Source organism: Triticum aestivum, chromosome 5A (genome assembly GCF_018294505.1).
Source record: "Triticum aestivum cultivar Chinese Spring chromosome 5A, IWGSC CS RefSeq v2.1, whole genome shotgun sequence".
In the NCBI taxonomy this organism is placed as follows: Eukaryota; Viridiplantae; Streptophyta; class Magnoliopsida; order Poales; family Poaceae; genus Triticum; species Triticum aestivum.
In genome coordinates this window covers 643,464,508-643,487,204 of record NC_057806.1, presented here as the reverse complement: position 1 = coordinate 643,487,204, position 22,697 = coordinate 643,464,508, and the positions used below count along the sequence as shown (strand labels likewise).

The 22,697-nt window shown below is 45.9% G+C and overlaps 3 protein-coding genes across 3 annotated transcripts; all 3 read right to left on the bottom strand.

Annotated features, from left to right (window-relative positions):
• Positions 1-12,426: 12,426 nt before the first annotated feature.
• Positions 12,427-13,385, bottom strand: LOC123108141 (photosynthetic NDH subunit of lumenal location 3, chloroplastic). The gene is made up of 2 exons (XM_044529983.1): positions 13,046-13,385; positions 12,427-12,966 (listed from the first exon to the last, which is right to left on the bottom strand). Exons 1-2 carry the CDS (start codon positions 13,323-13,325, stop codon positions 12,572-12,574), a joined length of 675 nt encoding a protein of 224 aa, XP_044385918.1. The 5' UTR covers positions 13,326-13,385; the 3' UTR covers positions 12,427-12,571.
• A 683-nt stretch (positions 13,386-14,068) lies between these two features.
• On the bottom strand, positions 14,069-17,884 carry LOC123105567 (uncharacterized). The gene is made up of 4 exons (XM_044527651.1): positions 17,653-17,884; positions 15,701-16,327; positions 15,220-15,395; positions 14,069-15,126 (listed from the first exon to the last, which is right to left on the bottom strand). The coding sequence occupies exons 1-4, from the start codon at positions 17,655-17,657 to the stop codon at positions 14,525-14,527; spliced, it is 1,410 nt and encodes a 469-aa protein (XP_044383586.1). The 5' UTR covers positions 17,658-17,884; the 3' UTR covers positions 14,069-14,524.
• A 1,868-nt stretch (positions 17,885-19,752) lies between these two features.
• On the bottom strand, positions 19,753-22,647 carry LOC123105568 (purple acid phosphatase 2). The gene is made up of 5 exons (XM_044527652.1): positions 22,344-22,647; positions 22,044-22,244; positions 21,822-21,933; positions 20,317-21,022; positions 19,753-20,208 (listed from the first exon to the last, which is right to left on the bottom strand). The coding sequence occupies exons 1-5, from the start codon at positions 22,521-22,523 to the stop codon at positions 20,022-20,024; spliced, it is 1,386 nt and encodes a 461-aa protein (XP_044383587.1). The 5' UTR covers positions 22,524-22,647; the 3' UTR covers positions 19,753-20,021.
• Positions 22,648-22,697: the final 50 nt, after the last annotated feature.

Here is a 22,697-nt window from a genome sequence, read left to right as displayed (position 1 = left end):
GATCCTTCCCGCGGTCGGGGATACCGCCGGGGGGGGGGGGGGGGGGTTACAGGGTTGTTACGGAACAACTTAATGTGACAGTTTTTCATTGGGTGTTAGTTGGGGAGGTGGCCCACCCCCATGAAATTCAAGGTGGATGTTTTTTAAGTTTGAAGGAGCACGTTGAATTCCCGTAAAGCCTCGTACGTTTGGTAGCATTTTTGGTCAGGGAATGTGGAGTATATGTTTCCTAGGCGCAGTTAGGCATGGTTTCCTTCGGAAACTTCACGGTGTCATTATTGTCCTTCGTCGTCATGAGCTCAGCCACCGCCGCCACCTCCGTTCCCTCCCCGTCCACCTTCTCATGCAGACCCTCCTATCCAAGCATGCATCATGCACATGTGTACCATGTGCGGAGCCGCACAGGGCCCCCATGGGATTGGGGTCCCACTTTTCTCATTTCGGCTATAACACTAACTCTGTAGTACGTACTAGTCAAAGGATTGGTTGTGACTGAGGAAACTAAGCAAATGATGATTTATTCACTCTCACGTGGGAATTCTTCTCGGACCCTGAACACATCGACGTTTAACTCCTGGCTATTTTTCTCTCACTCTAGTTCGCGTGATATTCGGATCTCTTCTTCATGTCAAATTATTCACTCTCGTTGGACCCTCTCCCCCTCCCAGTTATCGAATAAACCACTTGGGTACTAGTGGTTTGGCCATTTGAGAGGAAAATTAGATATAAATGGAACCAGTTAGAAACAAGAAAAACAATTTGATTAGAAATCGAAATCTATGCTAAACACTAAATTTCAAATAATCCATCACACATATATATGCAATATGAGATCGTTGAGAGCATGAGCCACCTGATTTCTCTGCTTCTGCCATTGACTATGAGAAAATAGTTGAAATGATAGTTTGTACACGATTGCTGATGAAGAATTGACTGAAGATTTTGTATGAAGGAATGCGGGAATAATTTTTCTATAGAAAAATGCATGAAGGATTCCCTCTGGCAAGCATGGCTTCCCTACCGCAATACCTCGCTCCTTCGGATCATCAACTATGGCATGAAATTAAAAAATGTTCACAAGTTTCAAAATAAATATTACATGAAAGTCGCATGGTGTAATCAAGACCGGTTTCTCTTGTCCATTACTTAGTCTCCCTCCCGGCTGCGGAGTACGTACGTACGTGATAGACAGTAGTCGTGACTGCACTTGCAAATATCTTATGAGTTGAGCGAGATATCTTATGATAGACAGTAGTAGCCTCAATATTTGCTCTGAAGACGAACCTATGGAAAATGGCGGCGACGACACACGAGTGCGTCGGACCGGTTTATACCCCAGACCCGGTATGTGGCTCAGCTGGGGCTTCCGGCTTTTGATATTAGGCTTAGGTGAGTGGTCTGGGTAGTGGCCCAGCTAGCACCCCTTCATCATTTTGATGTTAGGCTTAGATGAGTGGTCGGGGAATTGGCCCAGCTAGCATGCCTTCATCATTTGGATAGGAGTAGCGGCATATGTTGCCAAGATGACGAATTCAGGCATATTATTGTAATACTTTGTAAGGTCCTCGAGAATAATAAATAAAGTGGCCGCATGCATCTCTCAGATGCAGAGGCCGGGGATCATCCTCCTTTTCTAAAAAAAAAAGTTGAGCGAAATATATATAAGTAAAAAGCATTAGTTGGATCACACGAAGCATTCCATCAGTAGCTAGATAGCAATATAGTCATACAACCAAAATGATAGTTCAACATACGACGAGAATCCACAAGTGGACCCTGAAATTAATAAGACACCTTCGCAAAAAAAAACACTAATAGCATGCTATGCAGGGCTATAATACGGCCACTTCTCTAGGGAAGCGGGGTGCGGTGCGGGAAAGGGCATTCCCTCTTCGTGGATATAGAGGGAATTTTCCACGTTGGTAGCCGACAACACCACCAGCTTAGGCCAATCCACATTCGGGGCCTCATTGACGGGCATGATAGAGTGGTATATAGTCTTCATACTTGTGTTTCATTTCCAAATACCATCCACCCCCATAAGCCGGTCTCGCTCGTGCTCTGTGGTACACTGGTACCCCACGGCACGCTTGCAGCCTTCCAAACCATGGCCATGTTGCTGTCGTAACGGGAGGCGATCTCCTTCATCTTGGCCAACAGAACAACATTGTCAAGCGCTAACGCATTGATGAACCCGTTCCACCCCCTACCACCATCCATCTGTAAAATATGTAAAAATAAATTAAGCATATTCTGGCATAAGAAGATAGCATATTTTTAATTGATTACAAAAGACGATACACATGTATATCCATCGTTATAATCAAGTTTCTAATGGGATATGACTCCTACAGTCGCTCTTCTCGACATATACAAATTCTAAAATGCTATGCATACACATATGAAGAAAACAAATATCCAATTCATATCCATAACATTTTTTTATCAATATTGTTGTACACTCTAGTATCTATCTACAACGAATGAAACCTATCTATCTAGCTATCTAGATCCTTTTCATTGATGCACATCCAGTTCATTCACATCAAATCAAACCTATATGTCTAACTAGCTACGATAAGCACGGCCACGTGACGTGGTTCCGTGCATACCACGGCCACATTGGGCTTCGACCCAAGACGCCGCGACGGAGCGCTACCCCGAGTGTTTTTGGGCCGTGTCACCGCGTACATGGTGGTATTTGTTTTGTTTTCTTTTTATTTTTTAAATTGGGGAATATTATTTTACATTTATATTTTTTATAGAATGTGAATATTTTTTAAGTTTGTGAATATTTTTATAATTTGATGAACATTTTTTAATATGTGGGCATATTTAAAGAACCATGAACAAATTTTAAATTTGTGAATATATTTTTGACTCATGAGCATTTTATTTAGATCAGAAATTCTTTTTGAATTTGTAAATAGTTTTTAAAAAGTTTTTTTTGAATTGATTGAAATTTTCAAATCTATCAAAAGCCGGTAGCCTGTTTTTTCTCGAGCAGGATCTACTAGTTTTTCTAATGGTTTCTAGAAAAAAGAGAGACATGATCTACTAGTTTTTCTAATGGTTTCTAGAAAAAAGAGAGACAGGATCTACTAGTTTTTCTAATGGTTTCTAGAAAAAAGAGAGACAGAGAAAGCAATCAACGAAATCAGTAGTTAAGAGGTACCTTACAAATGTCACTCCCACCTCCTCAGAGGCTGACAAGTGGCAACCTAGGAGTTTTTTCATAGATTCATTTTTTAACGTTTTATCTCTTGAATCGTGCGCCCAAATATCAAATTGTTTTTACCGTTGGACTCCACGCTTCTTTGAAACTAGATCCCATATTAACATGTTTTGACAAAAAAAAGATATTACTGAAAAAAGATAGAAAAAAACCGTAGCCGGCAACACCCCCCCCCCCCCCTCTCTCTTTTTTTCCTTTCCAAGAGACACAAATGTGCTTCTTCGGAATCAAATCATGCCTCCACAATAAGCAAATTTGTACCTCTTGTGAAACCAATAAACATGTTTTTTTTCTTTTTCGAAAGGCACAGTTGTGCCTATTATGGAAGCAAATCTGTGGCTCCACAAGAAGCAAATGCTTCTCGTGAAAGCCAAAAAACGTGTTTTCCCTTTTTGAGAGGAACACTCTCAGAAGCATATATTTGCCTCTCATGGAAGCAAAAAAAAAATATGTTTGTTCTTTGGGGCCTTCTACGCATCGGTCGGATGATGTTTAGAGAAGATACATCGCCTTGTTAGCCGTTGGATGGCAAGCTCGGTAGCCGTCTGATCTTCTCCCTGTGAGCGTGTGCAAGCCTTTGCAACAAGGCTTGTGTTGCACTCGACACTTTGCAACACGAGCCTTGTTGCGCTCCCGTCAAACCGTTTTTCTTTGAACAAGGCATGTATTTCAGAAACAAGACCTCTGTTGCAGGAAAAAAACTTCGTTGTTGTCCCCTTTACAACAAACATAGTGTTGCACTTGACCCTCTGCATCAAGAGGCTTGTTGCAGAAAGTAAAATCCCCTTTGTCTTTTGCTGCCGCAATTTGCAACAACGTGGTTGTTGAAGAAACTTCTTTATGACCTCTTGCTCGGCGTCATAGTGGTGCTGGAAGCTGGGACTTGGAGGCGTGGAGTAAGATGCAAATGTAGCTAGTGGTCGGCCTGGAGCATGTAGGTCGCCGACGTGGGGCTAGCAGGGGCGGCGTGACTGCCATCGGGCATGAAGGAGGGTGGGTGAGGTCGCGCTGAGGCGAAGGCCTTGATTCGTGGTGGCGCATCAGGGGGATGCTAACGGCAAGAATGATTCATCATGTGCTGGATGCGTTGAATTGGAGGAAGAAGAAAAAGATGAATTAAAAAAATGATTGGCTCACATTTGATGTGTAGGAGATATGAGATAAAGAAGAGGAGAGGGACCCATGGGAGACGCGTGGCACGTGGACAAGACTGGTTGAGTGATGGACGTGGCAAACAACATTTGCAATAAGCACTTTGTTGCATTTTTTGCTTTGCAACAGGGGCCAAGTTGCAAAGACCGGAGATGATTGCCCGCCGTTCAATCAAAAGGAGATCTAACGGCCTCAAAGGCGGTCGAGGTGCGCAGCTTTATCCGTCGGGTGAATTGTACCATTTTCTTTCTTCTTTTTCAAAGGAAAACACTTCCTTTCCGCTGGTGGATCTCACGCGAACGTCAACCGTCTCTATTGTCTGCCACGTGCCACCTTGGCCCACGTCTTCCTCTCAAGCTTATCTCTTCTAGAGAAAAGGCTTCTTCCTCTCCCTAAAATATCTCATGTCGCTCTCCTCTATCTCTCAGGTCACTGCATAAATCTTTTTGTTCCTCGCGCACGAAGCTCCTTGCAGTCAAGCAACCATGGCTTTTCCTCATCCCTTTCAGCAAGCAGCCCTTACTCATCCCACTCCTCTCTTTTTGCAGCAAGCCATGGCGCCCCAAGCTGCCAATCTATGCATACGCGGTCGAGCTGTTCGCGGGTGCTAGGAGCCGCTGCTGCGCCGTCAGGCCGCTCTGCCATGAAGCTTTTCGCCAGTGCTACAAGGCCGGTGCTTAGCTACTATGGCCACCGGTGCTCTGCAACAATCAGGGCTCGAGCAGATCCGTAACTATGTTTCTGCAACAACAGCGGCGAAGCTAGTGCAACTACGACGCATCGAAAAGTTTCCGCAACATGGTCTCCGTTGCAAAAAAATACAACAAATGTCTTGTTGCAGGAATACAACGCGTCGACGAGCTTTCTGCAACATGATTTATGTTGGAATTTTTTTGAAACAAAGGTTTTGTTGCAGGAATACAGAGACAAGGCTGGAGAGGTTGTTGCAATTTTTGCAACAAGGGTCTTGTTGCAGAAATACAAAAGAAGGTCAGACATGCTTTTGCAAGAAAGGTCATGTTACAACAGAGGTTTTGCAACAAGGGTCTTGTTGCAGAAAAATAAGAAAGAGAAACGACTGAAGGGATCGTGTCGTACAATCGGACGGCTCGCGCCCTGACCGATCCTTTGAAAAGATCAGCCGGCGGATGCGTAGTACGCCCCTTTTTCGAGAGGCACGGCTAGGCCTCTCATGAAAGAAAAAAACTATTTTTTCTCCTTTTTGAAAGATACAGTTGTGTCTCTCGCAGAAGCAAATATATGACTCCATGAGATGAAAATTTATGCCTCTCATGAAAAAAACGTGTTTTTTCAAGCAACTTTTTCCCCTGAATTTTTCTCTCAAAAATCTAGAGAAAACTGGGCGAAACCCCCCAAAAAACCATCTAAACCCCGAAAGCACGTATAAAAAAATAAAAAAAATCCTGAGTTGTGTTGATCACGTGACACGTGGCAGCAGCCGAGAGCGCGAAGTGGCGCGCTCTCAGCCCACCAAAAGTGACCCTTGAGGGGCTCTTGCATGGGATACGCCTTAGAGAACTCTAGCAGATCTCGCATATCCCTGTCCTGCAAAACTGTTTTAAGGTATGCCCGTAAAATTATTTGTGGTTCCGCGAGGGCTCCAGCGAAACAGATCTTGTAAACTTGTACCGCATATTTTTTACAAGTGCATCACTCAAATTCACCTTGTTCTCCTCCAACAAATCGGCATATGATGTATCCATGTTGTTGCTACAAAATCCGACGGCTGAAACACTAAGAAACCTGGCAGGGACGATTATTCATCCTGGTCCGTAAGATGACGGTTATTTTATGGGAAGAGAGATATGCGAGATCTGCTAGAGTTTTTTTTTTTGAGGAAATGCTAGAGTTGCTATTCGTTTCTTTTGTTGAGCAAAAGAGTTGCTCTTAGTTTTTTTTGAGGGGAGAGTTGCTCTTAGTTAGTTGCTCCCAATCGGAGACGATGAGCGACAACAAATACCGAGCGTTATTCTTGGGCCAGCCCATGCGCAACGACCTATGCGTTATAGCGACAACAATTCCTAGCATTCTCTTGGCGACACGGGCTGCTCGAGTGTTCCATGGCGCGGTCAGTATGGGCATTGGCGCCGGATTCCATAGTGGAGCAGATGAGCAGGGATGCAAAACAAGTGCTAGAAGCTGGTTGTTCAACATGCAAAATCTTCTATCTCATGAGGAATTTACAAGGATGGGCATTACACTTTGGGCAATTTGGTATGCTAGAAGGAAAGTGATTCATGAGGATATACATGAGACTCCTTTTGCCACAAATGCTTTTGTAAACTCCTTTATAAGCGATCTTCAGGTGCTACAGAAGCCAACAAGTGAACCACGGGAGGTGCAGACCCGACCGAATCACTGGATCCCCCCTCCAGAGAACATGGTTAAGATCAATGTAGATGTGGCGATTAACAGAAGACATGCTGGAGGAGCAGTTGCAGCAGTTTGCAGGGATCATCAGGGCTTGTTTTTGGGTGCATCCGTTTTTACTCTAACAGGAATTGAGGACCCTACAACTCTGGAGGCAATTGCAGTCCGGGAGTCGCTAGCATTGGCTGAAGATCTTTACGAGCGCAGGATTTTTGTATCTTCCGATTGCAAGGTGGTTATCGAGGATATCAACAAGGGCAGCGCAGCTACTTATGGTGCTGTTATTCGTGAGATTATAGACCACTCTAAAACTTTTACTTTGTGTTCTTTCAATCACGAATTTAGGAGCTCGAATTTCGAAGCTCACAACTTAGCGAAGCATGTTTTTTCACTTGGGATTGGCCGCCGTGTGTGGTTAGGCAATCCGGGTGACTTTTCTTTCGTCCCTGTAAACATTGTGACGGCATAATAAAAAGCTTCGCGAGGTTGTCTCAAAAAAAAACAATTCCTAGCATTGTCTAAAAAAACAATTCCTAGCACTTCCACCCGGGCTCCGCCGCTGCCTTCTCCAGTCTCCACCAAGATGCTGGCGGCCGGCGCCTACCGCAGCTTGCCGCACGGGGCGACGGCGCTGGAGATCCCTACGCCCTCCGACCGACCCACCTTCGTAACCCGCGCCCGTCCTACGGCAACAACTCTCCGGCCGTCACCGCGGTCTACCTACCGCCGGAGATGCTCACGGAACCCCGGGCCAGAAGAATCAGGGCGTACCTCAACTTCACCGCTGACCCCGAGGCGGAGTACTACGCGCGGCGCCTCGCGTACCCCTACATCACCCCACCGGAGTCCCCGTGCCGTGCCGACGCGGGGCCCTTCATCCGCCGCGTCTTCCGCATCCTCGCCCTCGACCTCCCGCAGAACTTCGAGCTCCTCCCTCCCGCCCGCGGCGCCGACGCGACTGTGTGGTTCCGCACGCCCGACTTCCGGCAGGTGGCCCTGGGGCGGCAGCCCTTCGTGCTCGACCAAGACCGTCTCCGGAAATTTGAGGCCCCAGGACGAATCACAAAACAGAGTCCTAAAATTTGAAAAATCGTATAACTAAACAGGTTTTCAGAGAATACCTCCGATTGCAGTGGCCAAATAATACTTCACAGTTATCCAAGGAAAACCTCATGCCAAAGCATACATAAATTTTCTCGACACACAGTATATGAAGAATTGAAACTCAACACTTAATGATCGAACCAAATAGCTTAAACATGGTAAAAAAATACAAATAATAATAAGGCATACAAAAGATACCAAATCAATAGTTTGCTTCATCCATTCCTCATATGTGTAGACACTTTTGTTGTTGATGGGCGCCAACGAAAATGATGTCATCATCATATTTTTCTGTAACATGAAATAAAAATGCATTAATTCGTGTTTAATCCTGCAATCGCACATTTATTTTTCAGTTCCAAATCGGTCAATTGTTCAAATGCACCAATTTAGAAATTAACACACACAGCATGTGAGTTCAAACTTTGAATGCATCTTCTATTGTTGCTTGCCTCTCTCGTTCGAAGAAATTAGTAATTTCCCACGGGCCGAGGCGACAAGCAGCACCGGTGTTTCTTGGCTTTGGAGGGACAGCTACTCTTCGGGGTAGTGGAGGCAAGGCCAGCGTCCAGCAGCCGGGCGGAGGACATGAATCACTTCCAGGCATGGTACACTGGTGCTAGCACGGATCAGCAAGTAGGGAAGCTAGACTGGGGAGATCGGCGGCCGGCGGCGCTCTGCACAAGACCAGCAATCGTGGATTCGTTGCACGGGAGCGTGCAAGATCGCGAGAGGCGGCGGCTGAGGACTCGCAGAGCGGTCACAAACCTTCACTATAGACACAAACAGTTTACCGTCACGTTTTTTCATCAACCGGGGCCCCTGTGCGGTCGGCCACCTTGGCCCCCTCATGGACGGGCCTGTGCTGGACGGCGTCACCGTGAAGCTCCTGCGTGAGGAGGAGAACCCCGGTGTCCGGCGCGCCTCGAACGACTACGTCGTCCACGCCGCCCTGCGCGACTGCCCAATCGAGCAGCGCACGGAGCAAGGGATCGACGACGCCCGACCTCGCCACCGTCCGCGTCGTCCTTGAGCTGGAGCACCCTCGAGAGAGATCCCCCACTAGTGCACAACCGGGCTATAGCACCGGTTCGTAAGGGCCTTTAGTCCCGGTTCTGCAACCGGCACTAAAAGGGGACCTCTGCACGAACCGTCATTAAAGACCCACCACGTGGCTTGAGCCCGCGCTGTGGTTTGGGGGACCTAACACCGACCGGTACTAAAGATTTTTTTTTTTGAATTTTTTGGAAAAAAATTGATTTTTTTTATTTTCAATTTTCTAAATTATTTGACGATTTAGTCTCTAATCACCCTTCTTAACTGCTCAAGTGTGAATCATTCATTCTAAATCATCTAACTTTCCGGCCGGTTACTCATCCTCTCACTACTCCAGCCTGAGCATGCTTAACTTCGGAGTTCTATTCCTCCTAGTTTCCAAGTCTGCACTTGTTGTTTTGCTGACAATAGTAAGCTGTCAATCCTATTAACCCTCGGGAGTTTAGCTTGAGCATTAGGTCACACGTTTCACCGTTTGAATTTGAAACTATTATTCTAAAAAACAATAATTATTTAGTAACACTAATATTTCTTGAATAAGTAGTTTGACCATAGTTTGACTAGATTCGACCAAAATTCAAAAAACTGAAATAATTATTTAGTAACACTAATATTCTTGAATAATTATTTAGTAACATTAATATTTCTTGAATAAGTAGTTTGATCACAGCTGGACCAAAATTCAAAAAAACTAAAATTTGAGCATATCTTTTTTTCCTTTTAGAATTTGAGGATTCTAAAAATTTGCAAATCGACCTATGGCTGTCAAAATCGGATGCGGATTTTCGTGCTGAACATTTTGATATATTATATCATTTGCAAGATATAGTCGTTTTACTTCATCACACTTTTTTGCAAAACATGTCCATATTTAAGTTTTTAAATTCTCCTAACTAGTAGATGTAGTAACATAACTACATCTGGAAGGATTTTAATTTTTAAAGTTTTTTATCATTTTTTTGTTTTTTTCAAAACTGAAATGGCGATTGGGGGGGGGGGCGGGGGTAGAGTTTGAAAATTGGCCTATAGTGCATGTTTGTGTCTTCAACCGGGACTATAGGTTAAGACTCCTTTAGTGCCAGTTTGTGACACAAACCGGTACTAAACCGGCACTAAAGGGGCTTGTGGGGCCCTGGCCTGACGGCAGCCTGCCACCACCCCTTTAGTACCGGTTCATGGCACGAACCATGAACCGGTACTAAATGTTCAACACGAACCGGCACTAACGCATAGCCGTTCGAACCGGCACTAATGGTCACATTAGTGTCGGTTCAGTTACAAACCGGGACTAATGTGCTTCACATTAGGTCCTTTTTCTACTAGTGCCCCATGAGCTCCGGATCGACTACTACGACAAGTATGGCTCGGCCAACGTCGTCCCCGTCGAGATCGTCAAGGTTTGGCACCGCTCACACTCCTACGACGCCAATGGACAGTACGTGCCTCTCTTCCATGCCCCGGCTGAGGCCAAAAATATATATTAGAGCACATGCACCCAGGCCCTCTCTATCTAGCCATCCATCTCCTGCTTTAAGATCCGTGCAAATACATTTCTCTTTTTTGTTTCTCCCACATAAAACATATCTTGAAGTTCAAACCTATGTAGCGTGGCAAAGCTTTCTAAGTAGAATCTAGGATAAATCTTTCAGATTTTTTTGTCAAATATAAATATACAAAATATGTATTGTTTGATTAAAAATCATATTTTTAGTATTTATGTCGGACAAAAAATTCTGAAAGATTTATCCTAGATTCTAGTTAGAAAGCTTTGCCACGCTGCATAGGTTTGAACTTCAAGATATGTTCTATGTGAGAGAAACAAAAAAGAGAAAATTTCATATATAAAGTTAGTTGTGTCGCACGGATCTTAAAGCGGTATTGGACAGCTAGGATAGTAGGACCTGGGTGCAAGTGCTCTAAAATTCCATGTCCGGTTGAGGCCGCTTGATGAATCTCAAGCTTGCTTCTTTTAATTAGAGCCATAGCCGGTTAGTTCTTCAGTTCTTCAGGGAATGTGATGCATGTCTAGCACTATAGCTGGGCCTAATCTGTGGTGGGAGCTATCTTAGCTGCAAATCTGGGTTGGGGAGAGACAATTAACAAGGTTGGAACTTGAAACATTAAAATGTCGCAAGAGCAAGTCAATCCATATGATCATGTCTTTCTCTGTGAAGCAAGTAGAACGGTAGCCAGCTTAGTTCTTTATTTAGTCTCCAAAGCTACTCCTTAATTAGCTGCTAGCCTGCTAGTGTGTCCGTGTGAATGATTTGATGAATACTTTTGGTAAGGTGATGCAAGCTTGGTGTTTGGGGCTTAATCAGTGGTCGAAGCTACTGTACCTTAACTGTAGCCATGCATGGTTTTGGTATGAATTTGGATGGGAGAGAGGCAATTAAGAAGGCTTGAACTTGAAGCAGTTTGCAGGAGCAGGTCAATCGATACGATCCTGTCTTTATCTATGCTTCTCTGAACTTACACGCTATAACAACATATACTGGAGTTATTCTGCAAATAGAGCCACTTTAGGTGGCAAACCAAATGAGTATAGCTGTTTACATACTCTGCAAATAGTATCAGCATTTGTCAGTGTGGATGTTTCTCTTTCAGTCTTGCGTAGTCCACGTTTTCAGACAACAACAGAAAATATATCCTGGAGTTATTTGGGTAAAGGGTAATTTTTATTGGGAGATTTAGTATATGTAGTTAAAATTACCAAAAGTTTGACAGCAAAGCAACAAGACACATGCTATGTTATTTGGGTATAAGGGTATTTCTATTGGGAGTTTTTGTATAATGTAGTTACAACTTACAACTAGAGATGAGGTGACACTAGTCCAAACCAAAGTGATGCAAACTTCAAATCCAATTGACAATTCTTCGAATATATATAATAGTATAGTTAGGTTGAAATTTCATGGTGCAATCTTTGATTGGTCATTTAACTATTTCTGATCTAATAAAAATGAACTTTTAATGTCATTTTTTTACCAAAACTCTCTTGAGAAATACTCCCAAACTACAGTGACCCTGAGAGGGTTTATTTATTTATCTACACAATACATTAGTAGAATTTATCCTCTCTAATTGTACAAAAAAAAGATGTATATTCCATCTGTCTGAAGAAGGTGGTCTATGCTAGTGTACTTTTCATCTGTCTGAAGTCTGAACTGAAGAAGGTGGTCTGTATCATGTACTTTTCATCTACTCCCTCCTTTCACAAATATAAGATGTTTTAACTTTTTTCTGAGTAGAATGTATATCGACATGTTTTAGTGTGTTTGTTCACTGATTTCAGTATCTATGTAGTCCATAGTGAAATATTCAAAACATCTTATATTTGTGAGCGGAGGGAGTATCTGAAGAAGGTGAAACCTGTACTCTGTCTTCAACCCCAAACTGAATCAATTAACCAGTTAACGAACACTGCAACTGAAACAAGAAATTGTTAAAAAAAACTGCGGAGCATTCACATAATTAACTCTGACTAATTGCTCGGAAGAAGCATTCCATTAACTGCGTGGTATCTCTACCAAATTGTTCAAGACTAAAATCGTGGTATTTCTCAGTATCATTACTAAATGTACATTCAGAGAAAATTAAAGAGGTGTTTGTCCTAGCAAGCAAGCTAGCTAGCTAGGCCATTCTTGTCATGACTTCCTGCAGGATGAGCTTGGTATCAGCATAGCAGGACCCGATGTCGGCGTCGTCCTTGGTGGTGACGGCGGCCTGCAGCCTCTCGAAGCTGTCGAAGAGGCGGTTGGCCAGGCCGAGGAGCGGCGGCCTGGCGTCGGGGTCGGCGGCGGTGATGAGCTTGTCGAAGTCGTAGTAGATGAAGGTGGCCTTGAGGCGGAGGTACTTGTTGACGTAGTTGGAGGCCTCCTTGCCGAGCAGGTCCTCCAGCGCCAGCAGGTCGAAGGCGGAGCTGCGTATCTGGTAGGCGTGCGCCGCGAAGCTCGGCCCGATGTCGGCCATGTAGATGCCGTTCTTCACGAAGGACCGCGTCCCCGACTCGCCATTATTGATCTCCTCTGCACCATGAAAATCTTTGAGCATGATCGAGGTGCTATATATGGTAGGAGTGTGTATGGGAAGGTTGGCGGTACGTACTGTTGCGGATCTTGGGCACCGGCAAGGGGAACTCGGTGAGCCACCAGCCGTTGTTGGCCGGCTCCGGCTCCGGGTCCTCGTCGGTGGCGTGGGCGGGCGCTGTGTGGAGCACGGCGGCGGTGGCGAGGCTGATGCCGAGGCGGAGGCAAACTGATCGCCTGCCCGACGGCTCGGAGGCGTGGCGTGTCACCGCTCTTGGCCTCGGCCTCGGTGACGCGCCGGCGCCGCCGCCGGTGGCGGTGGGGGCAGCCTGGAAGCTTGAGAGGTAGGCGCTTGCCATGTGCGCCGTGGGCGTGGGACTGGATGAAAGACGAGTGGTGTGCGTTACAAAAGGATGAGGAACGGAGCTCTGAAAATAAATGATTATCCTTTTTTGTTCAGAGGTTGTATTTTTACCAATACTCTCGTGAGAAATACCCCACAAACTACACTGATCCTAGGCAGGATAATAAAAGGAGATGGATGCCATTTCTTCATCTACAATTTATATTCTCTCTAATTCTACAGTTCATCTACCTGAAGGTGGAACATGAATTTCTCAACTAGATGGAAATCTAAACTGAATTAACCATTGTTAGTTGGGAAGCAGAGTTACAGAATGCAGCAAGGCATGTTTTAAAGTTGTCCAGTTTATATATTCTTAAAAATATGATTTTGGTCCTGCATGCCTCCAAGATTTAGTTCATGGACTGATTCTCCATTTGAAAGCATGAGCATCCTACATTTGTTTTAGGCGTATAAACAATTGTAGGTTAAGCTTCTTGCAAGTAGAAGTGCTCAAGCTCTTCGCCAACTGTGTGCATTGTTTACAAGTTTGAATCAGCGGTTTTTGCTCATTGTTTACAAGATTTATTGTACAATTTTGTTGGAAATGTAAATATTGAACAAATAATTTCCTAATCTGGTGTTTTTGGCAACATGAGAAACTGCACTACAAAGTTGTGGTGGATGCGTGTTTTGGTTGTCCGAACTCAAAAGATGCAGCTTCTGTACAAGAAAACATAATGCCGGAGGCACCATACAGGAGGCAAATACAAATTCAATTAGAGTGTCAAATTGGTCAAAGTGAATGTTGCACATGCTGAACCAAGTTTAGTTCATTACTTCAGGATCAGGGGCAATGCCATCTTCATCCAAAAATTCAGCTCAGGATTACAGGCGACAAAAGAAAAAATAAATCCTAATTGCGGTGAGATTGAACATGACAGCTGCCATTTATTTACCTACACAATGTATTAGTACAATATATATCCTCTCTAATTGACAAAATTAAAATCACCGACTCTACCCGTGTATATCTTGTCATCTGTCTGAAGGTGTACTCGTGTATTTCTTTTCATTTGTCTGAAGGTGTACTTCTCATCTGTCTGAAGAAGGTGAAACCTGTAGTATTCTGTCAACTGCACCATTTCAACCCCAAGCTGAATCAACTAACCGCATTAACGAACACTGCAGCTGATAAAAAAAAACCGCGGAGCATCACATTAGCTCCAGATCCTTGGCACTGGCCGCCAACCTCGCGTTCTCACGGTCGCGCTTGAACACAAAGTACAGCGGGGTGTAGAACAGGCAGCACAGACCAAAAGGAACAATCATCATGGTCAGCAGCCCTCTCGAGAGCGCATACGCCCCTGCCACCGACCCGTCCGCTAGATTCACCGTCTTTGCGTTGTAGCCATATACCCTCTCGGTCACCATGCCGACGGCAGGAGCGGCCAGCGAGGAGAAGGAGCCCTCGAACGCGCGGTCAAACGCGTAGATCATGGTGCGGTGCTTGGGAGGGACCACCTCCGCGAACATCGGGTTGTTTGCGCAGGTGGCGCACCAACTTATGGTGAGCCCCATCAGGAACAGCGTGACGGCGTAGCTGTACCAGTAGTCGACCGACTGCGGGATGACCGTGAGGAGGATCCATGTGAAAGGGATGCCCATGAAGGCACTGAACTGAGCACACATGATGCGGCCTGAATCCGGGTAGTGTCTTGACACGCGGTCTGCAATTACTCCACCAAGAAATGACCCACTCGCGCAGCCGATGGCGAATAGGCTGTTTAACCCCGCCGAGCTTTTGTTATCGAAACCTACGAGGTTTCAAGACTTTGTTAATGTTTAACTCCAGCAAGGAGTTATTGTCAGTTCAAATACTGGAAATGTCCGTTGGTTTGTACTCGTACCAATTAGCTCAAACCACATTGTGAAGAAAACGACAGCAGTCCATGGCAAGGAGCCGACTATGCCTTGCAGGACGATGATTTGAAATGTCCGCACTTTCATGACAGATCTTGCTGTTATCCATGAATCCTTCCAGATGGACAGTGGAGGGAAAACACTGTTACCAACCAAACGTGACCTGCCATTTACATGAGATAGCAACATTATGCTTCAAGGACAGATACACATACTGTTATATGGAAAGTTAACGTAGAATCAAACACATCAGCTTAGAAAAGAAAACAATTACAAAATTCCAACTCAGCTGAAAAGTTGAATGAGAAAAGTTGCAAGCATGATGTTGGATATAGTGAAAACAGAAAATAAATGCCAGCACTTGATCACCAGCAATACTACTACTACATGCTAATTATGCTTTCACGATTCATCTAAACTATTAAAAGTCTATCAAAGAATTTATCAAAAATCAGAAGAAAACCATACCTCTCATGGGTGTCGTCGTCACCAAAATTCCCTGGAGATGTTTTTCTAGGATCAACGGTGTAAAAGTAAACAAGAAGCCCAATCAACAAGCTTGCAAACGCGACCACAATAAATGCAAACCGCCATCCAGGAAATCCCCAATAATCCCTTCCAGCCATAACTGTCGCCACAATACTTCCTCCTATACCACCTATTGAGCCAATGAGACTCAACAAACCAAATCCGGCGCCACGGGTGCCCTCTCTGTAGCTATCAGCAATGAAGGACTGAAGTGATGGTATGACAATGGCAAGTCCAACACCATTTACACCTCTCCAGAATGCAACCTGCTGAAAATACTGGCTGACACCAACGGCCCCTGTTGATAGAGCCCAGAAGACAGTTCCGACCGCAAGAATAGTGGGGCGATCATACTGAAGAGCAAGGACACCTGCCAAGGGAGATGCTATGGACTTCAGAAAGTTCATTATAAACGTAAGGTACCCCAGATCAGTAGGACCAGCATCGAAGGCGGCACTGACTTCCTTGTAAACAGCGGGGAGGAGATTCTCATCAGCCCGCTCCATTATGGAAGCCAGGTTGATGAGGATAAGGGAAATGGAGAATCCATATATCATCTTTTTTCCCCTGAAAGAAGGCAAAATAATAATTAGGTAAACATTCCATATACCCCTATGGATGCCACATGACAGTAACAGAATCCTGGGGATATTTCTGTGACACAACAGAGTAAACATGTTTCAATCCACTATTCACATCATCAGTGCAATTAAGCTTAAATTCACTCCTTAAGTCCTTAGCAAGGATCTATAGGGTGTCTCACATGTGCAAAGTATGTTTTGAGGCGTGGCCAATGGGTGCAAAAGATCTAGAATGAAACGGTTGTAATGAATGAATACTGAAGTATGCTCCAAAAAGTTAATTGCATTCACACCACATAGGAATTGTAGACATAATACCTAGAAGAGTTCCTGTTTTTCATGCTTTGGACTGTACGCATAATATTTGGTGAATTTGTCACTATAAATTGGAAGGGTGTGATGAGGAAACGTTCAAAGATTTCCATGCAAAACTGCAAAGTAGAGTATCTTAACTGCTATACTACTAGTTGGTTTAAACGAATGAAATGTCTCCCCTGGAACTGAAGCTTAGGACCTAGTACTAGTTAACAAGCCAATCCATCTAAAACAAAGCTATATATGCCGATCGCATGATGCTTAAGGTGGTCTCACAGAGGTACCAAGAGTCTGCCGTGGTGGTTGTCATGAGATCCTCGCTTTCAGGCTACATCAGCATCCGAAAAGGGAAGGGGTGACAATGGAAGAACAAGAATATTCCTGTTTCCCCTGTTTCACTCAAGGATCTGAGAACCGGACCGAGAATGATAACGTTCCTCCGTCTCACTTGAATCTCTAGCATTCTGCAAGTGCAGGGAGCTGAGCGCAGCCTCACAGCCACAGATACTACCACCAGATTCGTGTGGCTTGCACTTAGTGGAGCAGGCAACCGGCCATCGTTAGCAACCAGACCACACGGCTAAGGTCAACGGGATTACGGGATCGAGCTTGCGGCTGGCGTCCCTGGATCAGATTCACCCCGGCCATCAATCAAAATGGCATTCCCCAAACGCACATCCGAGTCGCTCGCTCGGGCACCTGAAGGCATTGCTCGAACACACATCTACGCATCTGCCTTTGCTGGATACAGAGCCTGATCCACTAATTAATCCTGCTCCATCCCGCCTCATTCGTCCGGGTAACGCATACAATCAGTGGGAAATCCCCTGTCTTGGCCTAATTAACTCGAGATGGGCGCCAGATGAGCACCATTCACGCATAGAGCTAGCATAAAAGAAAGAAAATTCCCCATTGGCCTGACGAAGCTATCTATGCAGCAGTGCTGGAATCCAAGGGAGAGGAGAGGAACCAGCGCGTGTGGAGCCAGGAGCTTACCTCATGCTGGAGGAGCGGAAGGCCAGAGCCTCGCGCGGTCCGCGCCCTGGTAGGCTGGTAGATCCGCGCCTGGGAGGAGAGCCCTCGGTTTCTTGCTTCGCTCCCCGGGTGTTTTGCCCCGGATTGTGGGTGGAAAATCGGAGCAAGCAACGACTAGCGACGAGGGAGGGGCAGGACGGGAAACTGTCGGCCTGCGTCCGTGGGCGCGGCCAATGGAAGGAGCGGTGACGAGGTGGCCTGCGTCCCGGGTCTTGCGTCCCCGTCAGGCCGTCACCTCCAGTCTTGGCGGTAATACCCTTGTCTCAAGGATTGTCTACGCTCGAGGTGTCTATAAAGTTAAGTTTTTTCTCCAAAAGAATCATATCTATCACGAAGATTCACCGAAAGTACAAAGCACTTCAAACATAGTAAAAACTACATTGAGATTCATGGACCACCGAACGACCACTATCACCACCAGAACGAGTCGCCGACGCGCCGCTGTCGCCGCTCCCGTACCGAAGCCGGCCTGACCTTGTCGATGTCAGATTGGATCCGGGAGCTGTCGAGAGAAGTCGATTTTTTTAAGGTTTTTTAGTCTTAGGGGGGCTGCTGTCCCTATGACCCATTTTGCACTGTTTTTTTTTCTATATGTAAACTAGAATTGTGTACTATAAACAAAAATCTTGCAAAACAAAATGAACAGGTACATAATTATTTTATTAAAAGCAAGAACATTTTAAACTTATATAACATTTATTTAAATATAGAAAAATATAAAGTTTCTTAAAGCTTGAACACTTTTTGTATACTACACAGATATTTTGTTAAAACTGTTAAGATTTTCAAACTTCTATAAACATTTCTTCAAATATATAGATGAACAAAAACCTTTGTAAAGCCTGAACACTTAAATATACTACATGAATATTTTGCTTTGAACTTTGAACAATTTCAAATTTCTATAAGCATTTACTAAAATACATAGAAGCATATAAAATTACTTTGATGTATTATATATTGCATGAATAGTTTTGTATTTTATAATTTAAATATATGGATAAATGTTAAATTAAAACTTGATTATTTTTGTAATGCAATTAATTTTATTTACATGTGTATTATTTATATCACACGATTATAATTTACATATTTTCTATAAGATTTAAAGAAGTGCAAAATGGGCCTCATGGACCGCGGCCCACTTAAGACTCAAAGAATATATTTCAGATGTATCCATATAGGACATGAAATGCTCCTGTGGAACCGAGTTGACACGTGAACCCATGCGGCCAACTACTATTCAAATTGACTCGCGCGAGTTTTTATTAGAAAATAAATATGAGGGAGTTTTCAAACAATAGTAGGCCACACGCCTTGCCTCCGTCATTTGGTTGCTGACCGCGGGCCCCATGCCATGCTGGTGCGCCTCGTTAGTGTCGATTTTGTATCCGAACATAATTTGCACCGTACATGTATGCCTGAGCCAACTTGTGGCACCAGTTCAATATCTGCTGCAAGTTTTAGCAGTAAAGTGAATTTTCTTACCAAGTTTAAGCATTAGTGGTGTAATTGACTCTTTTCTTTGTTTTTTTTCTTTTTACGTTGTTATTGAACTACTTGTACTCCTTTTCCCGGGGAGTACACAAAATAGGTACGTTTCATTGTTTTACACATCCTCCGTCCTAAAATGTAAGACCATTAATGTCAAAAATGATTTTATATTTTGGGATGGAGGGAGTAGAAGATAGCAACAACCATTACAAGACCTCCTTTTCGGCACGGCAAGAAGGAGAGACACTACATGTTACAACTCCAAAGCACGCTACTAGTAGTACGAGCTTCCCTTCATTTTACTTGTCGAAATAGGCGGAGGGACGCGGTAGGAGACGTTTCCCCCAGCAGAGTTCATTTCATTTTCCTGGAGTTTGATGTTCCCAATTACCCTAGCATATCTTTGTTATACTCTGACCATCTGATTACCTGCCAGGAAAGAAATCAGGAGCGTGGAGCACGTTTGAATATTATATTTAGAAGAAATGATGCTCTCTGCACATGATCTGATTATCATGCACAGTTTCAGTCAACACATATGTATATAGTCGAATGCAGATCAGGTGCTTGAGAAGAACCTCCCAAATCTCTTTTGTTATTTTATTTCAAACGAGACTACGCGCAAGAGCTTTACCCTTAAGGTTACATGACTAATTGCACTAACTACGGCTCGAGCTCAAGAGATTCACAAATGAGATGAAAGAAGCAGCCGTGTAGCAACCATTTGCAGCTGCCCAAGATGTCTTCTTTTCTGTCCCATCGCAGCCGGATGGATCGACATGTAAGAAAAACCCCACGTTGCTCAAGTAAAGGGGCAGATGATCCGTCCGGCCACTTCACTTGGAGTCGTCGGTGGGGAGGTGGTGTCTGTTGGTGAGCCAGACGGAGTCGGCTGTGGCCTTGGCGCCGTCGTGGTTGCGGTGCCACGCGTAGTAGGCGTGCGTCCGGTTCTTGATCTCCAGCGTCGCGTGCCCGAAGCTCGCCTCCCTGAAGGCCGAGTAGGACGGCTGCGGCTCCGTGAAGCTGCATCCATTCATTCATTTTGTCATGTCAGCAATGCATGGCCGGAGCAGAGCAGAGCACCCTGCATATAAATTCAATAATGAATTCAAGCAAGCAACGTATACGTACTTGTTGGCGATGCCCTCGATGTTGCCGCCGTCGCCGATGGTGACGTAGACGGGCGCGTCCAAGTCGCGCACGGGCGTGGCCTTGCCGTTGACGATGTTGTAGGCGACGTTGGAGAAGCGGCGGCTGCGCTCGTACGAGTGGACGTGGCCGGCGAGGACGAGGTCCACCTTGGCGGCCACCAGCCAGCTCTCGAACTGCACCCGCATCGTCTCCCCCTCCATGTAGTGGTAGTTGTTGCTGTTGTACCATGGCGAGTGCATGAGCACGATGAGCCACGGCGTGGCCTTGCGGTCGACGCGGCCCAGCTCGTCCGACAGCCACGTCCACTGCGGCGTGTACTTGCCGTAGGAGGAGTAGGAGGAGAGCACGATGATGTGGGCGGAGGCGACCTTGACCGAGTACCAGAGCGGCTCCGTGCTGCCGGCGGCGCGGTACGGCGTGCGGTAGCGGCGGGTGAAGGGCTTGAAGGGCACCGTCTCGCCGATCTCCGGCGCGTAGTCCAGCTCGTGGTTGCCGGCGGTCCAGATCCAGGGCTGGTACGCCACGCTGCGCTCCACGAAGCGCGCCCAGCTGTCCCAGCGCCGGTTGTCGTGCAGCGGGTAGGCGTCGGCGTAGGAGAGGTCGCCCACGAAGAGCACCGCGTCGCCGCCGTTGGCCTCGTAGTGCGACAGCGTGCTGTTGGAGTCGAACGTCTGCCCCAGGTCACCTGCCCGGCAAAATTAATAAATATATTTATTAAAAATCCCCACAAAAAGGATTAATAAACATGAATAAAAGATCCGGCTTGATTATTTATTCCTGCAAATCAAAATAATTACTATACAGCTTGATTATATTCCTCAAAACAAAATAAATATCCAGCTAGCTAACCGAATACTCCTAGTCAATTTGTTTTGTTTTGTTTTAAGGATTTTCTTTCCCAATTACTCCTAGTCAATTTTCACTTTCCTTGTTCATTTCAGACAGCTATGAGCCTATGACATTGGCTCACTGGCTCACTGGTCTGGAGCACATTGTTTCCTGCGGCAGTCAACATGGCCATCTTGTCTTGATCGATACTCTTTTCGTTCGGAATTACTTGTTACAGAAATGGATGTATCTAGATGTATTTTAGTTCTAGATACATCCATATTCGAGACAAGTAATTCCAAACGGAGGGAGTAAATCCCATGAAATTCAGACCCCAAGGAAGTGGACGTGTCAGCTACTTGCACGCAGGACGCCGGCCGAACTACGCACCTAAGATGATTATCATACTGGCATATGGATCTCTGACATGGATCGGATGCTGGCTAACGTCTAGCGACGACAACGATGACTGACGACCGATGCTGGCTCTCGCCAGGCATTCCTCATCTTGTCGTAGATCCTACCGAACCATCTTGTTTATACCGATCCATGGAGTAATTAACTATACCAACTCGTACATCACGGATCTTATTTTCCAGTGTTCATCAAGCATGACCAAGAAGAGTACAGTACCAACGAACTGATGAACAGCATACCGATGAGGCCGAACTTGAAGGGCACGTCGGGGCCGGGCTTGGGAGGGGCGGTGAAGGAGAAGGTGCGCACCGTGTGGCCGAACCCCATCGCGTAGTAGTACTTCACGCCATGCTGCACGCAGGAGCACACGAAATCAATGGCGGCCGGCGCCCGTTGCGTGCATGATGTGTGCCAGCTCTCGGGTTCTCTGCTCGTTTTCCCGAGGAGGTTCCGCAGGTTACCTTGAGGTTCCTGAGGACGCAGTGGTGGATGAAGCCGGAGGTGTAGTTGAAGTAGTCGTAGCGCGTGTGCGTGCCCTGCGCCGTCATCTCCATCTTGTCCGGCGACGGGCCGTACCGCACCGTGCCGTTGCCCAGCTCGCTCGCCGTCACCCACGAGACCGTCATCGCCGTGCCCGTCTGGTCGCCCAGCGTGATGTGCACCTGCGCAACGAACCGCCCGATGAAAACAAGATGAGGAATTATTGCTCCCTGACGGCCGACCCAAGAACCACAGATCGAAAATCAGAGGGACGGACGGACCTGCTGAGGGGCATTGTAGCCCGGCGGCACGCGGAAGACGTCGGCGTCGAACGGCATGTCGGCGGTGGCCTCCAGCTTGCGCCGGTACGCGCTGGTGACGCCGGCGTGGCCCGTGGTGGCCGCCGCCGCGGCGAGGGCCACGGCGAGCGCGAGGAGCGCCAGGCGCCGGCGAGCCCCCATGCCTCCCCTCCCCTGTTTCTTTCTCGTACCGAGGCTAGCGCGGAAACGGAAGCAGAGAGGAGAGGAGGTCGAAAGAGAGGGATCGTTGAGTGCGAGGCCGAGGAAGAAATGAAGGAAGGAGGATGGGGTAATATAGGACAGCGGGAATCTTTTCCCGTTCCGTCATGCTCTAAC

Bases quoted from the DNA above. Each gene is read 5' to 3' on its own strand.
- LOC123108141 (XM_044529983.1), bottom strand. From the start codon at position 13,325: ATGGCAAGCGCCTACCTCTCAAGCTTCCAGGCTGCCCCCACCGCCACC. The intron at 12,967-13,045 runs GTACGTACCGCC...TTCATGGTGCAG, and splicing joins GGTGCCCAAGATCCGCAACA to AGGAGATCAATAATGGCGAG.
- LOC123105567 (XM_044527651.1), bottom strand. The intron at 15,396-15,700 runs GTATGGTTTTCT...TGTAAATGGCAG, and splicing joins GACGACGACACCCATGAGAG to GTCACGTTTGGTTGGTAACA. The intron at 15,127-15,219 runs GTACGAGTACAA...GAAACCTCGTAG, and splicing joins AATGTGGTTTGAGCTAATTG to GTTTCGATAACAAAAGCTCG.
- LOC123105568 (XM_044527652.1), bottom strand. From the start codon at position 22,523: ATGGGGGCTCGCCGGCGCCTGGCGCTCCTCGCGCTCGCCGTGGCCCTC. The intron at 21,934-22,043 runs GTAACCTGCGGA...TCCTGCGTGCAG, and splicing joins GCGTCCTCAGGAACCTCAAG to CATGGCGTGAAGTACTACTA. The intron at 20,209-20,316 runs GTACGTATACGT...GAATGGATGCAG, and splicing joins ATCGAGGGCATCGCCAACAA to CTTCACGGAGCCGCAGCCGT.